The following is a 16,864-nucleotide window of genomic DNA, read 5'->3' as shown; positions in this document are numbered from 1 at the left end:
CTTGAAACTTGTTGCCATCATTTTAAAAATACATTGAATAACAACTCATTTTGCCTACTTGTTTTTTTTCCAAGTCCCAGGTTTGAATGTTTTCCTTGCCCCCCGCAGAGCTCCATCCATACCTTTTGTCCCTGACCCCACTGGTGACATCTTGCATTCATAACAGCTTCCTAACTCTGCTGTTGGCTTTGAACAAACACTAGAGGTGGCGTGGGCCAGCTTCCGTCCGTTCTCTGATAAATCAAATGCTGCGTCCATTGGTGCAGATGTCTGCTGAATGGGGCAGACAGCAACCCGCCAGCTTTAGAAGTGCCTGGTGGGGTGGCGGTGGACCTCGTAAATCACTTCATAATGGATCATTTAGGAAGTCAATAAATGGACGAGGAGGCTGTGTGCACAATAGGCCCTGAGCTTCACTTATCACCTAACGTGTGTCTTCCTTGGCCTCCAAGGTCAGAGGTCAACCTGGCTTTGGGATGGGACATAATCCGTTGGTGTGTGAGTGTGTGTCGTGGTTGATGCTTTCATTCCCTGAGCCTTTGGGTGTATTCATGGACTTAGAGGACGCCACACAGAGCCTGATTATTTTAAAAACATTAATGGTGAAAAAGAATGACTTGTGGAGAATTATCCCCTCTGTATGAGCCAAAACCTACGTTTCGCCTCACAGTTAAGTTGGTTTTATTTATTTTTTCAAATGTGACTGAATACAAATGTATCAAGGCTCTTGGCCAGTGGTGATGATGTGTTTTGATGTTCCGCATAAAATGTCTGTCAGCAACCTCATGAACACCATAAACCGTGAGCACCCTTTGTATTAGTCGAGAGGCCAAAGGGGGAAAATGTGAAACACGTGTTCTGCTGTTTAGGTGTAGGATTCTGGATGGTTTACCTGGCTTGTTTTTAATAACCATCCCAAGATCTGGCAGGCAGGCAGGCAGGCGAGGCTCAGCAGCAGAAATGTACACAGAGGTAATGGGAATGAATCGAGACCCTGATAGGCCTGTCACAGCAGATGTTCCAGATGCAGCTGAGTGTCAAATGATGCCTCAGGTCGCATTATCATCCATCCTCTGCCTCTTCATACTTCAATGGCAAGTCCCTGGCACCATGTCTGCTGGAGCCTCCTGGAGACATCTGGGCACATGAAGTGTTCCACACTGTATGACGGCCTGAGCAGTTTGCCCTTTTCCTTCGTGTGAAATGAAGAATAAATTGAAATAATGTGCTTGAAAATGGCCGAGGCCTGTTGAAAACATGCTGGAGCCTATTTGGGTGCATGTGTAGAAATGTTATTTGGAAATGTTGTCCAATACAGGCCTCATACTGACGATATTAGTTGGTATTGAGGTGTAATTCATAATAATTCCTCCAGTAGGCGCAATTTCTCTGATTTTCCACTTCTTTTAGTCAGCTTGCAAGGATGTAAAATCTATATAATTTAGGCCTGTTAAATAATTTAACAAGTAAAATTAAGTATCATTAAAGTGCTACAGACTGAAAATAGAAGCTAAGCTCTGTCTATTCCTTATTTAAAGAGGCTCTTCCTTCATACCGAAGGGCAAAGTTACAAAATGAGGGGAGCCTCGGGCTTCAATATCAAATCACCCCCGACTGATGCATACCACACCAGGGACACCATTTATTAAGACCGCAACATATGAAGAACGTTTTCATTGCTGGATATGGTTTGGTACAATATTGACAACCGTTAATAGTGCAGGTGGGGAAAGAAGGTGAGAAGGCTGTCTCTTCATTGCAGTGAAGAGATGTAACTAAGTACATCTACTCAAGTATTGTACTTAAATAAAACATTTGAGGTGCATGTGCTTTATTTGAGTATTTACATTTAACTCTAACTTATACTTAACTACAATTCAGAGGCAGATATTGTAATTTAGTGCATGTTATAGATTAAACTACCCAACAGTAAACTATATAAAGTTAAAATTGTATCCACCATGACAAACTATTACCGTAAAATGCTACTTAATGTGATAATGATCCAGTAATTAAAGCTATTACTATATGACAGTCAGGGGACATTTACTTTTGATACATTAAGTACATTTTATTTAAAATATTTTCACTTAAATTGCATTTTCACTGCAGAGTTTTTATTTGTAATGGAGCATTTCTATATTGCAGTGTTGCTATTTTCAAGGTTCTCATTTCTTCCTCCTCCCTAGTTTATTGTTACCTCACTGTCCTACTAACTGTTAATTACCTTGTATAATGAAGGTGTTCTTGCTTTTGACAGTGGAGTGGATCCTCATAGTAGGTCATCAGCCGTGCCCACACAAAGTCTCAGATCTGGATGTAAGGGAGTAATGCAACCTAGTCAACCTTTTAAAGGTGCACTATAGTTTTGGGAAGAATTTTTAATTGAGGAGAAAGATCTTTATTGACTTTTTATGCCCAATCAAAAACTAAATAAACAAATTCTCTTTGTTTTCATGACTGAATAAACTGAATAAATAAACCGACCTTAAAGGACAACACAGTTTCACGCTGTTTTACTTTGTTTATATGTAGGGGACCCTGCCACCTTTCTAGCCTCAAACAGTGTTCTGGGGACCTTATTGTCCTCTGAGAACAGCTTGTTTATTCAGTTATGGGAAACAACAATATTTCTGAGTTTGTATTATGACCTCATTAATAATGTAAATATTAAAATTCTGAGTTTGAATTTCCTCTCCAAAACTACACAGTGCCTCTTTAAGTGGGCCTAGAATACTTTTTGACCTAAATATGGTTGAATGAATTGGGGCCTGTGCTAATTTGTACTACTAATAGGGAGAAACTTGCTTTGGTCTATAAAATCATTACTTTTTTTCTGAAAATACAGCTGATGGCAGTTTCCCTTTTGCCCTCACTGGCACGGGTCAAAGTTATTATTATTTAGACAGATTATATAGCTTAAATACAACGTGCATTAGCGGCCTCCTGGATGTTGTGAAACCTATAATCAGTCCGGATCTCGCCTTTTGACCCTTCTTTCCCCCCCTGCTGCCCCTGCCAACCCCCCACCACGAGCCGCGGCGGCGCGGAGATAAACCCAGCATCGTCTCGCGGTGCTTGTCGGCTTCCGACCGGCTGATCCTCAGCACCTGCAGGCCGGCGACGGAGCTCACCAGGCGGCTTCCTGGGCAGACTGCACAGGAACATGGAAGTGTTAAATTCACCGGCTTTAAACGGCAAGTACAACTTTGTTTGAAGTTGTTAAAAGTGATTCGACTTTATTATGACTCGACGTGAAAATAAATAGCCCACCTGACTACCAGTTTGAGATAGTAGACTATAGGCTAAAGTAGCAAACAGGCAATAAAAACATTAAAGTGGAATTAAAAAATACAAGTGTTTGAATCCCTCAAAACGGAAGGTTGACCTAATTAGTTCAATTAAATTTGCCTAAAATTGGCACTTCCTTGTCGAAATATCGGTGTTTTTGTCGCAAGGCTAAGATAATTGACCTTTCAGGCTAGCTTCCAATTAATTGTTGAAATTGTTAAGACGTCATCGTCCACATTGGCTTCATAATGAAGTAAACTGCGCCACATCTTCAGACCAAAAAGTTATTCAACCAATTAGTCGTCGTTTAAATGAGTGGAAACATTATTTAACCTTTGACACCTTTACAAGCCATTAAACAGTCAGAGGTCAGGCGCCCCCGGGCATCCTTTCCCCCTGCTCTCCGCTCCATGGCAGCTGGGTTCAAGGAGAAAAAATACATTATTGAAATGAATCATTAGGCTGCGTTTCCCTTTGTATCGTGACAGGCACAAATCCCAAAGCAGACCTTTTTTTCTTTCTTTCTTTTTTTTTTTTTCCATACGAGATTAACCTTGACAACAAAGCATTCCTCATAGGACTTCAAATAGGAGATGGAAATGGCTGCACAGATAGGAGAGGTGACATTCTTAAAATATCACCCAACTGTCCCATTAAGTATGAGCAATGATATCCTTTTGGGGAGAGGGGAAATGTAAAACATGTCTTTTTTACCCCAGTTTTTATGACGTGACATGGTTTTTTTATTCTGGGAAGTAAGTTTTTCAACACGCAACATTCAGAATGTATTGTTATCATATAGAATTATTATTAAATACTTGTTTATCTACTGATTTTTACAATAGTATGATAATAAATGCTTAGCAAATGAGTCATATAATATTCCAGTTTACTTAAAAAAATCTTATTTTTCAGGTAAGATCTTCTAAAAATCTTTCCCTGCAATAATACAATTTATTAAGACTTTAAGAGAAACCCTCACTCTATAATTCTGTAATGTAACCACAGCTACTTCAGCTGAACACATAGTTTATCCAAACTAAGAAGGAAGTGTGTGTAGAAGTAGGAAGTATGGTTGATGACTGCATTTTTGTGTGCGTATGTGCTTTTTTTCATAGAGCCAGGTGCAGATTTCAACATTTGAACTGTAGTACAGTCGAATGTTTAGACAGCCTCCGACTGCCAGTGACTGCAGGCGCAGCGGACACCTCAACCCAATTCAACAGGGCAAATCCGGTTGGAGAAACCTGAACAATGCTATCAGTGAGGTAAGCTTTTATATACCCTTCCCCCTCAGCAGAGGAACAGCAGACAGAGTTTTGAATGGAAGATCTGCTCAAAGGCCGTTTTCTTTATGAATTACAAGAATTTAATGTTTATTTTACAGATACAGAACAGTCATTCTGCTTCATTTATTTACTTTGAATTGCTGCAAGTCAGTGCCATGGTACAAGCTTCTCAGAGCGGCTCAAGATGTTCAGAACGTTTCAAAATTAAATCTCTTTTTTTTTTCCTTAAACAAAAACATTTCGATGTGTTTCGACACCCTCTCTGATGAGCTCAACATGCAAAAATCTCGTCTACCTAGAAGGTTGATGGACTATATAACATATGGCTTTTTTGAAAGCAATAAAAACAAGGCAAATCAAAAAGTGCATCCAACACAAAAAAAGAATTCAATTCCAGTCTGTGATCAAAGGTGTTGTCCGTGTTAAGGAGAGGTCCCTCTGTCTCCTCTGCTCACTGGCTCAATGTCTGCACCGCTCAGGTAAGAGGTGCCCTGGTGTGGAGCTATTGCCATTTGAGTTCAAAGGTCAAAGCAGACCTCTTCAAGGAAACAGAGCAGGTGCCCGTGCAGAGGCATTTTCCTTTAAATAAATATGGCAGGGTTTATCCAGCAGAAAGGAGTTCCACCCTGTGAACGCACCCCGCAGGTTGTGTAAGCCATCAATAGACAGGACTGTGTTGCCTTTCCTGCCTGTTTCCACTCCCACAGTGCTGTACGCCATTAGCCCTGGTGGACAGCGGTCATTATCTGGGCCCGTAGTCATAGTTAGAGGGGCCACTGGTGGCTGAGTACATGTTAGCTGTGGCTGGGTTCATGTGGTGGTGGTACGTGTGTCCTCTGATACTGGGTATAGGATAGGGCGACGGCCTGGTCTTGGCTCCCAGGTAGTGTTCATAGGTGGTGGGGTACTTGTAAGGGTGGTGGTGCAGGGTGTCCGGCGGTAGAGGGTGGGGGTCTGACCGAAGGTCGTGAGGAGGGCTGGGTCGGCCACTGGTGAGTGGGACGGCATGGAGGCCTCCCGGGACGGGCAAGGCGGGGCTGAGGACCCGGGACATGAGCTGGTGAGCCGGGTCGGCGTGTATGGGCGTGCCGCTGGGGTCTCGCTCGTACTCCCGCCTGCTGTCCTCTGTGCAGGAAAAGAGGTGAGAAGAGTCAGAGTGAGTCAACGTGTGGTGCTTACTTTGTACAAACAGGTTGAGTATATTTTCATAAACAGTGACTGTGTTCTGTTCTGCTCTCCAAACTGAATGCTCTTACTGATGATACCAGTGATGATTGATGATTACTGATACCAGTTTATTTGGGTTGAAGGCAGTAACATTTTGCACACTGATATACAGTATAGAGAATTCTCATGTCACAATTTTAATAACCTTAAAATGAGCAGTTATTTATTATTTTGTTTATTTATATATTATTTATGAAAACAGTTTCAAAAGTCTGCATTCAAACACAGAAATGATGGAAATAAGAGCTGTTCTGCTTAAAATTGATTGATGCATATAAAATTATGCATTTCACTTGAAATGTTACAGATTAAATTTAAATAGCTTCACAACAGACAGGGTTGCAACTAAAGATTATTATCATTGTCAGGTAATCTAAAAAATGTCTATAAAATGTCAGAAAATGGTGAAAAATTTTGAAGACATCCAAGATTGCATACTCAAATGTTTTGTTTTGTTCGACAACACAAAGATATTCAATTTGCTGTCATAGAAGAGTCACGAAACCAGAAAAATATTGTCATTTAAGAAGCTGAAGTCAGAATTTGGACTGTTTTTTCCAAAAACAAACAAACAAACAAACAAAAAACCTCAAACTGAATAATCCATTATCAAAATAGTTGGCAGTTAATTTAATAGTTGAAGACAAATCGATTAATTGTTGCAGAAACCATAGTTTAGTTATAAATTCCTTCAGAGGGATTAGGGGCTTTTTAAAGGTCAAACTGTATTACATAAATATTTATTTTATGAATTCACTATTATTAAACTAATAAACAAAATCATCACCATGTCAAGAATTCTCATTTTCATTGCAGGTTTGGCTGTTATGAAGCTGTGGTCAGTTATATAACAGCATAAGAACTCTGTTATGTCAGCAGTAGATGACTTTGACTGGCCGATATTTGATGTTTGATTAAAAGTCAGTATTGGCCTGATACTGCGAATGAGAACATGAGGTGAAATATGCCAATAGTTGAAAGAAAAAACAGTTCTTGTACAGGCTGAAAAAGTTAACATGAGTATGTTTTTTTTTAATGTTAGATAGCAGGCATGAGTTTTGATGAAACAAAGCGCGAGTTGCAGACCTTTCTCCGTGCCGTTCTGCTGAGGGGGAGATGACATTGGGTTTCTTGTTCTGGCAAAGGCACTCATTATTGGCAGAGAGCCTGGCCTGTGATTCCTGGGCCTGGAGCAGGGAGAATGGATTCAGTTACATACTCATTTAATGAATGTCAAGGGCACAATTTCTTTATTATATATTAAAAATGATGAATGCACATTTTAAGAGTTTACATTGATGCATGTAATGAGCATTTACACACTGACAGGCCCCCAATTTACAATGAAAGAAATGTGAAGCAACCTATTAGATGACTCAGATTGGCCTGTTCTATAAAATAATCACAAACTTCAGCGTAATCGCTTCAGTTATTGCTTTTAAGGAAACAGAAAAAGTAATTTGCAGAGCTGGATAATGAGTCTGTGCACTGCTTTCAGCTGCCGGAGCACACCAGATGGGTGAGGTTTACTCCACTGTGACAATTACGAGAGTGTCTGGTAATTTGTCAATGACAGAAAAGCACAGTCTATTGACTTTCAAACAATATCCAGTGATTTCCAAACTTCATGCACTCATTGTGTTCTTTTGTGCGGTAAACTCCACCCATCTGGTAACGTGTGTGAGATAAAAACAAACAGCAGAACCATTTTGCAAAAGCTCTCTGACATTTTTTTACACCACGTGGAAACATGCCAATAAGACTGTATAGTTTGAGTGAAAAACTCACCAGTCCTCTGGGTCGCAGTCCCTGAAGCCCTTTGCAAAGGGATTGCTGGCTATCTTCAGCTGCGTGATCTGAAATCCAGTGCACAACATGAAATAAACCTCAGTGCTGCATTCTGTAGCCACACACACTGTCATTTTCAATTATAAATGATTGTTGGGTTTGATTTCTATTAGAAAGGACGGCAGTGATTGGCTGATATTGTTCTGTCTTTAAAAACACACACATGTGAGCAAACTGCTGACTTTAATAAAATATGGAACAGACACAGTTCTGTTTTTCAAGGCCATCGCATCTTGTCCATTCAATGTTGTTTAAACCACAAGTGAATTCATATAACTGCCAGATAATACAGAGCTTATATTGTTGTTATTTCTGAACTCTTTTACAGCTGCATAGCCTCTCATCTGTAGGTTCACAATCCAACTAATAGGTTATTCATAATCAGAACCGGAATACCACCGTAATCATTTTTTTAATTTTTAAATATTGTTTCAAATTAAATTTAGCTAATTTTGAGTCACATGATGAAGCAATAATTGACAATCTCACTGTAACTGTGGCCATTGGGGCTTCAGGTATTAAAAATATTTTCCACTTTGGAAAATCTGCAACATTTGACATCAAATAGATCACAGTTATCCTCCAGCCTGATCACCATGTGTTGGAATATAACACACATTCAGAATAACGCACTCACTCCCGCCCTCTTCACTGTTACTTGTAAATTGCTGATTGGAACCGAATTTTATTTCAATGTTTAAGTCGTTAAGAGTCGCTCTGAATAGCCAATGAATGCACTGATGAGTGACTCTAAACAGACTGATGGAAAACAGAGCAGGAACACAGCTGTGCGCACAGAGCAGAGGCAACATTTACGCGCAAAAAACGCGCAGCGGAAGAGATTTACCCACTGAACATAACTGATTCATTCGTTAATGCTTTCACACAATCACCAAAAAAAAGGAGTACTTTAAATTAATAATAATAATAATAATAATAATAATAATAATAACCTTATTGATTAACAGTTTAGCTGAATCTGACCTCGTGATAGGCTTTTCCTTTGGGCAACATTTACTTCTTGTATAACCCATAATATTTAAACACATGCAGCCTGTATTTATATGCCTTTAGGCAGGCCACATCTGCACATCATACCATCATAGAAGGTAATAAAAGCTCCTTACCCGGTGGTTCTGGTACGCTGTGACCGCTGTGAAGCGGGTCTCCTCGAAAACAAAAGTTTTGTAATTCTCCTCGGCATATTTCTCGCTGTCCTTGCGGGGGTCCACATAAACCACGTGAAACCTGGGCTGGTAGCGGTGCATGGAGTTCAGGATGATCTGAAAAAAACCACACAGGATTCATCAGCACTCACATAGAACTATAATAATAATACACTGCGCTGAATAATTGAAGGCTTAAATTGCGCAAGTCAGACTTTCTTCGGACAGTGTTATTATTGGGCTGTAATAGGCAGATAGTGACAATTAATAAATAAATTAAAGTTGGATAAAGAACATTTTAATAACGTAGATTAAAATAGCCAAACGTGGTTTGGTGAATTATACCTATTGAAAATTATTATTATTATTGTTTACAAAATATAAAAACCCTGCACCACCTCCAAGATAAATATAAGTGGATAGGCAGGTTTGGTAAGTGCAGTAGCAGCAGAAATTACCCGATGCTCCTAAATGTGCAGATCTATTTGAAACTATAACATTTATCTAAATACATAAAGGCCATCTGGGAATATTTTCTTAACATCATTCTTATTTTAAAGCCTATCCATGGAGCAATAATGTCGGTCGTTACTCTCTCCATCCAGCCGTCCTGGGCATGTCTCACTCTTTTCAATATGCGCTAAAATATTCGCCCCAAAACTCGAAAATCTCCCGTTTTCTTTCTGATTTCACAGCTAATGCAGTGACACAGAAACCCTCAGGCAGAGTGGAAGATCAAGCGGGGAGGGCTGAAATAATTTCCAGTGGTGAAATATTCCACTTCCTTGCCGTCATTGTTGGAGTAAAGCCTGATGTGCAGCGCCATTTTTGTGGATTGAAAATAGGCTTTGGCAGCATCTGACTATTAGTCAAAATATCAGGATTTATTGCTGTTAAATCACCGGTATCAATCAAGCTGAGGGTGCGTAAAAATGCACCACCTCTCCTTAACTGGGGTTATCTTTACTCCTTTCTCGAAATGGTGCGTTTACGGCTTGTGCAGTACTAGTTTTTAGTATTTTTGACGAATAAAGGTGTCGGTAAAATCTGTAACTATGATGCCATTACTCGTTGCAGTGAATTACATTGCTTTACATTCACAGAATGATTTGCGTAATGATTTTAAAGCCTTTGCTCTGTTTATTCGTTTCTTTCTGCATGCATTTATTTCCAGCCGGGTACTCACATGGCCGTTATCGTCCAGCAGGTTGTTGGTGAGTTTGAGTTTATCGAAAGAGACGATCTGCTTCATCCACTGGGCGCCTTTGGCCGGAGAGTCCGGGTGGTAATGGACCCTGCCCGGTGTGGCGGGGTCGGCTTTACCGGCAACCAGCCACGATGAGCTGTGGAAAGCGTACCTGCAAGACCGGAAAAAGTTCATTATAAACACAAAGTTCCGACTGTCCGACATTATTTACTTGAGTTGAAGTTGCCCACTCATGCGCACAAAATAACCATGCATGTGTTGAAATGTATGGAGACAGTATGAACAATGACAACAGGCCTCAATATGGGGAAAATATGACATTGAATGTATGTTTAATGTCGGCTTGTATCACTAACATATACTGGGCATAAATGGGTTGATTGTGGAATAGTTTAAAATATTCTAGCATGAATTTATGCGTATGTTTAGGTATTTATCTATTTTTTAAATTTCTATTATTTATCTATATATAGGCTATGTCATTATTTATTTATTTATTTTGCAAGTGGAATTAAAAACTGCGAAGTGTGAGTTGTGCAGCTGCGTAAAAGCCTTGAATGCCTCACGGTCCTGCAGTGACAGATGTGTATTTCAGTCGCTTAAAAACATGCAAAAAGTTACCTGTAACGTTTGTCGTCTACAGGCAGGAAGTCCATCAGGAGCATGTAGTCTGCCATGGGATCCATCCCAAATATTTTCACTTGGAAAGTTGGAAACATTCTCCTGGCAAAGAAAAAAACAACATGGGGCGACTGTTAAACGTATGTCTTAAATGGCTGCTTGCATAGGTGCACATTTAGTTTTTGTATCCTACTTTTGCAGACTGTGTGTGGACGGTGCTGTTCAACTGTCATTCTTTAGAAGTCGTCAGGGGGTTAGGTTGTAATGATTTATTCAGCCAAAGAATTTCTCAGAAATTCAGCATGTTTGCAGAGAGACACGCAGCTTCGGGCCTAAACAGTTTCATTAAGTGCGATCTGGAGGCTCCTTGAAGACAGAAGCTTCAAGCTGTTGGAAATGACGTGATTCCGTCCGTGCGTAAACAGATAAAACTCTCCCTGGTCTGAATGGAGCTGTGCGTTTGCTGCCTGTTAGCTCCGCTTTTGTAATTTCTGGCAAGACGCTTTAACTTCTCCTCTGCTGCTCGTCTGATGAGTTCCAGACACATGAAGGCCTACACACGTGTAGTGGAAATACACACGCGCAGCAGGCCGTTATTTAGCTCGAGGTGTGGCACTGCTTTTAAGAGAGTTCAGTTTTGAGTGTTTACTTTTTTATAATCAGGACTGAGAGGAAATGAACATCCAGAGTTGTACTTGTATGAAAAAATACAACTGGGAGCATTTCGAGGCAGTGTTCTCTGCATGTTGATATATTGATGACTTATTAATTTATTAACAATATGTTTCTGCTTTGTCTCCAGAAATTTTCTTTCAATCCCTTCTGGGAGTTTTGCAGGATGTTTAGGTCTTAAATCTTTGTTTTTCTCCTGCACCTCATTAGGTTACTATGTAGGGAACATCCATACAGCCCAACAACATCAGCTGAAAGTTGAGTAATCCGCCGAGTCAGTGAAAGGGATCCTAAAATCAACGCTCAATTAACGTCAGTGTTGTGGCTAGGTGAGGCTGAAGGAGCTTTTAAAGTGCTCTGCTGCGGATCTCCTTTCTCCTGTCACACAGCCCTGTGTGAGCAGGGAAACTCAACCCTCACTTTCAGGATTAAATCAATTATCTCATGCCTCTTTATATTACTATAATACAGGGAAAACTCAAGGCGGCATTTGGAGACGTCGCCATATATAGCAAATAACAATACTGGTACATTTGATTGGCTGTCTACCAGGGTCAGAGGTCACTGCCTAATAATACAAGCAGCTCCACAGGCTACAAGCAGAGTAAATTATAATTTCTGAAATAAAAATATTTTGGAAATCTTTAAATGATCAATATTCTGTTTTTTTTTAATTAAAGGTATTCACGCAATTTCTGTCACCAAACTGTATTTTTGCGAGACTGGTGCGTAAAGGAAGGGAAGCAGACAGACACTCCTAAAAAAAAAAAAAAAAAAAGAAAAAAGAAAAAAAAGGTAAACACGTGTCGAGACCCGAATAAAAACAAGGCTGCAGCTCTGTAATCAGGAGCTGATCTTCGTTCACACATGTAAAGACTCTCACAGACTAAGGGCAGTAATGTTCCGTGTTACAGCGGCGCGTAAAATGGAGAGTGACGGGGAAGAAAAGCAGCCGTGAGTCACAGTTATCCTCTATAAAACGCAGCAGGATCACATCTACATGGTGTTTACAGCTGGCACACAAAACACACACACACATCCACAAGCCTGCACGCGTTTGTCTTTAAAACAGCTCCAGCGGCAGAGCTGGGTTGCTCTCCTGCAAAACTCTAAATAAAGTAAAAATATATGTAATTCATAAAGCCCAATGGTCCGATGCGCCTACACAGATTATGTCAGTGTTTGTTGTATTTAGTTATTACTATTATTATTCAATCTATCCGGATTGTAAAACAAACATTTTAGGCCAAAATGTGCAAGAAGCAGGATTATAATTTTGGTTAAACTGTCATCACACACGACTGTTTAACCAGTGTGGAGCCATAAATATGTTGCTGGAAGTAAAAACAAACAGTTGAATAGTGAAAGAAGTTTGCTCATTATAAAGTCCATAAGAAGAAAGAATGTTCTAAAAAAAATCCAACAGCCTATTTTAATGGAACTCCATAAACCTAAATTGTTCTGATAATATCTGCGAATAAAAAGAAAGCAAAATTATATCCTGCATATCTGATTTAACGTCACCAGCACTAATGTTAAACACTTTTATATGCACAAACGTTACTCTTTTTATGCCGTGGTTCTTCCCTTAAGATGTAAAATGAGTTATATTATATTTTACAATAAAGCTCAGTCTCTTCTGTATTATTTGTCTGGTCTATACGAATATCCATAAGAAAAACATCAACTTTCCAGCCTGTGGCCTGTGTAGATTCTGTGCTTACCTGCCCGCCTTAGTGACGATCATCTCCGTGCCCAGCTGATTAAACTCGTCCCATAAAGCTTTCATCTCCAGCTGGACGTTAATGTTGGCCACTTTGGGGTTCTTCTTCACTATAGTTTTGCCGTTCGGTGTGGAGTTGGAGGACGACGAGGAGCAGTTGGGAGTCCCGCTGTCACTCGGCGGGGCCTGGCCCGGGTTAGACCCGGGGTAGTTGTAGTTGTGCTGGGCGGCCGGGCAGGGCTCGAAGTGGGACTCATGTTGGCTGTAGGGGTCCCCGGGGGACGGAGAGAGGTGGTAGCCCCCCGGCGTGTTGAGGCTGCTCAGGCTGCTCGTCGTGAAGGCTGCAACATCGCAAAAATGGGACAGCTGCGTCAGCCACGGACTGGATATGGCTGAAATCATCCCAAAAAACTGGATTTACTAAATATGCCGTGCACTTAAAGTCGGTTATAACACAGATAGCAAAAGCAGAAGCAGGATTCGGTGATCTCCAGATGAAGATGTCACGCATAAATACACCCCTTTCGGTTTAAAAGTTTCCGTCTCGGCTGTTTATTAATCCCTGAGGTCGCATCCACTGCCAGCATACTATAGTCTGCCTGATCTAAAATAGCAGACGTCCGAATAGTGACGAAATGTTTCCAAAAACCAGCGGTGCGCGCGGAGAATCTCGGAACTATTCGCAGAAAGGAGCTTCGAGTGCGTGTGAATTAGTTTGTGGTGCGGATCGATCGCGCTCTGAGTGGCCTCTGTTGTGCGCTGCTGCAGTGTGTTACACTGCAAGCCAGTCTCCTCTCTTATCTGACGCAGAGGGCCTCCCCTTTGCGATAAAACCGGTTCTTATTTCTATTTAGATAAGGAACTGCAGGTAATGTGCCTTTTCCTCGCCTTGGGACGAGACTGATTGACAGAGAAGTGCGCCCCTTTTTAATGGGCTTTCCGGCACCCATTTAACTTTTGGATAAGGGTATCGCCCACATCACCCCCGTTAGCAAACAATAGAGGATCTGGCCGGCAGAGCGGAGTGTAAACGGTTTACAAGGTAAACACACATCGATTTGCATGAACAAACAAACAGGCGGCAGGTGACTGTTGCTTTGTCGTTATTGGACAAAAAGATCTATGGAGTGGATTTACACCCCCCTCCGAGCTGGATATGCGTATTATGGTCTGTTTTTACTATTACGCACAGGGTGCCCATGTAAACCCTCCTCCTCCTCTTGGCTTCATTTTCAATGTATGTGATCCTGCACGAATTAAAGTTGACTCTTTGTCCAAAGCTTTGGGGTTTTGGAATGGGAAACTTTTTTCCCCACTCTGGCTGCTTTCTATGCAGACTTCTCCTCCCTGCTAGGACTGAATTTGCATTATTTCTCGTATATGGCGAACCGTGTCAGAATTTATTTTGACATTAATTTCATTCATGCATTCAAAACAACGCGCCCATGTGTGGTGTTGGTTTTGCGCTATGAATTTAACTGTGCGTTTTGGAAAATGTCGAGTCATCGAGCAGACGCGAGGCTCTCATATGTTTTCGTGTGAGATGTAACATGCTACAGCAGCTCTATGGGCATCAACAAACAGATTTACCTTCCATTTCCCGGGTGACAGTGCTGTAGTGCATTTTAAAGGAACTGTGGTTGTGCAGGTCTGGCTTGTCCAGGCCGGCGCTCTGTTTGTCAAACGATGCGTTTCCTGCTTGCTCTGCAGCCGAAATCAGAGAGGCAATACTGAAAGCATTTGCCTTTGGAGAGAGGGGACCGCCGTCGTCCATAGGCAAGGGATCGAGTCGGGAAAAGCCGTCCCTCCTCCTCCTCCTCCGCTTTCCAACCGCGCAGAAAGCAGGAGAAGGCTCCACACAATGGAGAAGAACATGCGCCAAAATGGGGTTTTCACATTCCGCTACCGGCGCTCCGTGGGTGCGAGACTCTGTGTTGGACTGTTCTCAAAGTATTCCCACGGCTATTGTGAGGACGCGAAAAGCTCTCCGCTGTTCAGATTCATGTGATGAACCCCCAAACACGTCCTGGTGTCAAAACATAGTTCATCCGCAGAGAGAGAGAGAACGCTTCCCTTGTTTCTCCTCCGGTCGCTGGCGGGGTGGTGTCATCTGAGTCCTGCCTTGAGGAGAAGCTACTACTGCTCCGAGAATGTCAAAAGTGAGCGAGATCCACGCCTCCCCTGCACCACTAGGAAAAAAGTGTCTGCGCTCTGCACTGGATGTTTTATTTCAATAAGACCGTGTCAGTCATTTGAATTCAACTCCAACGTCATTGCCATGTCCGGCTTCAAAGTGCACCACTTTTCCAGTAAATTATGGGCCTATATATGCGTTTGCATATTTTAGTTGTCCAAGCCCAGATAGAGCTGCTGCTGCCACGAGTCTGCCTGGAACATGAGGGGCTGCAGTGCAAAAACATTCTGAAATGTGTGAAACTTTTACGCAAAGGTGCAGTCTGAAAATGTAGTTTTTCTTTGAACACGGTTTGAAAAACATCAAAGAATATAAGTTAATGCAACTTTTTTACTTCAGTTTGAAATGCTTTGGGTGTTTTTTGAGTCAAGTCACACACATAAATAAGAATATTGCTTTTAATTTAAGTACAAATGAAAAACATGGATCCAAGACATGCAGAAATGGAAAAAGGTGGCAGGTCTTTACTGTATTTAAGACATGATTCAGTAGACATTCAGGTGACACTGTCCATACTCAGAGCTGTTTTTCTCACATTAATCCGGACACATACTCATCTGTCTATTCAGGCATTTTTCCAAAAAGTATTGCGTAATTTCACGCGATTTTATGTGAGATTTACGCAGCACCTTAACCCTCGCACACCTTGCCACATACAAAAATTTAACTGAGCAAAAACTCATCCATGCAGTCAGTAATCAGGGAGAATAAACACACGTGGCACTCCAATTCAGACCGGAGCTGGACTTGACCTCTCCGCCTTGCGCCTCCACACCATCGCCCTGTTGGTTCTGAGCTTATCGGGGTTCAGCTTTAATGTGCGGCGACTAGAGACGTGTTTTGTTGGAGCTGCTGCGATAGTGAGCGGATAGTCTAATTTACACTGGAGTCATTGAATTAATGAGTGTGAAGGCAGCAGCGGGGTTCTAATGAGATAAAGCAGTTAGAGGATTAAGCCCTATTTGTTTTGGATGTTTCTCCATGGGAGGCAGGAAGCGTAAATAAACTACTGCAGTATGTTGTTAAGAGCAAATATTTAGATAGATAGATAGATAGATAGATAGATAGATAGATAGATAGATAGATATATTACGCACACTCACACACATTACGCACACTCACACACTAAAATGGAGGAAACACCCAATGATTACTGTATAAAAGAAATCAGGCATGGCGCAGTCAAAACCAGTGTAAACCATCGCCCACATGATGTATCCCTCCCAGTGTATGCCGGGCTGTTTTATCAGATATGATGCCATCGATACCGACTCACTTCATCATTGCCAAGTCGGAAGCCTCCTTTGTAAATACTCAGGTGATAACAGACAAAATACAGGAGCAGATCAAAATGGGAAGAGACTGTGTTGGAATTCGCTCGCAGGCCCCAGCAGCAGCCAAAGCACAGCGGAGGCATTCAGAGCTGCGCGTCTGAGCATAAAGACCGACTTTTAGCTGAAATATTAAAAACGGAAAACATACACTTGTTTGAGCTGCAAATTAAAGAAAACTGTGCCAGAGCAGAATTTAAATCGATAGCTCGCAGCGAATAAAAAGGTTGATTCAGTGCGTAAAACACACCTTAAGGCTTTGTATGAATGTAAGAATGCAGATTCCTTCATGGAA

At 41.4% G+C, this 16,864-nt stretch overlaps 1 protein-coding gene across 1 annotated transcript; it reads right to left on the bottom strand.

The window, feature by feature from the left end:
- Window positions 1-5,322: 5,322 nt before the first annotated feature.
- Window positions 5,323-14,818, bottom strand: tbx1 (T-box transcription factor 1). Its single transcript, XM_073466950.1, has 8 exons — window positions 14,635-14,818; window positions 13,046-13,385; window positions 10,650-10,751; window positions 10,008-10,179; window positions 8,783-8,938; window positions 7,596-7,663; window positions 6,894-6,994; window positions 5,323-5,705 (listed from the first exon to the last, which is right to left on the bottom strand). The coding sequence occupies exons 1-8, from the start codon at window positions 14,816-14,818 to the stop codon at window positions 5,323-5,325; spliced, it is 1,506 nt and encodes a 501-aa protein (XP_073323051.1).
- Window positions 14,819-16,864: the final 2,046 nt, after the last annotated feature.

Source organism: Pagrus major, chromosome 5, assembly GCF_040436345.1.
Source record: "Pagrus major chromosome 5, Pma_NU_1.0".
NCBI lineage: Eukaryota > Metazoa > Chordata > Actinopteri > Spariformes > Sparidae > Pagrus > Pagrus major.
This window is presented reverse-complemented; position numbering and strand designations above follow the sequence as displayed.

What these genes read in the sequence shown, in the direction of transcription:
- tbx1 (XM_073466950.1), bottom strand. Translation starts at nt 14,818, where the DNA reads ATGGACGACGGCGGTCCCCTCTCTCCAAAGGCAAATGCTTTCAGTATT. An exon ending in TGTCACCCGGGAAATGGAAG is followed by an intron (nt 13,386 to 14,634) that starts GTAAATCTGTTT and finishes GCGATGTTGCAG; the next exon opens with CCTTCACGACGAGCAGCCTG. An exon ending in ATCGTCACTAAGGCGGGCAG is followed by an intron (nt 10,752 to 13,045) that starts GTAAGCACAGAA and finishes TTTCTTTGCCAG; the next exon opens with GAGAATGTTTCCAACTTTCC.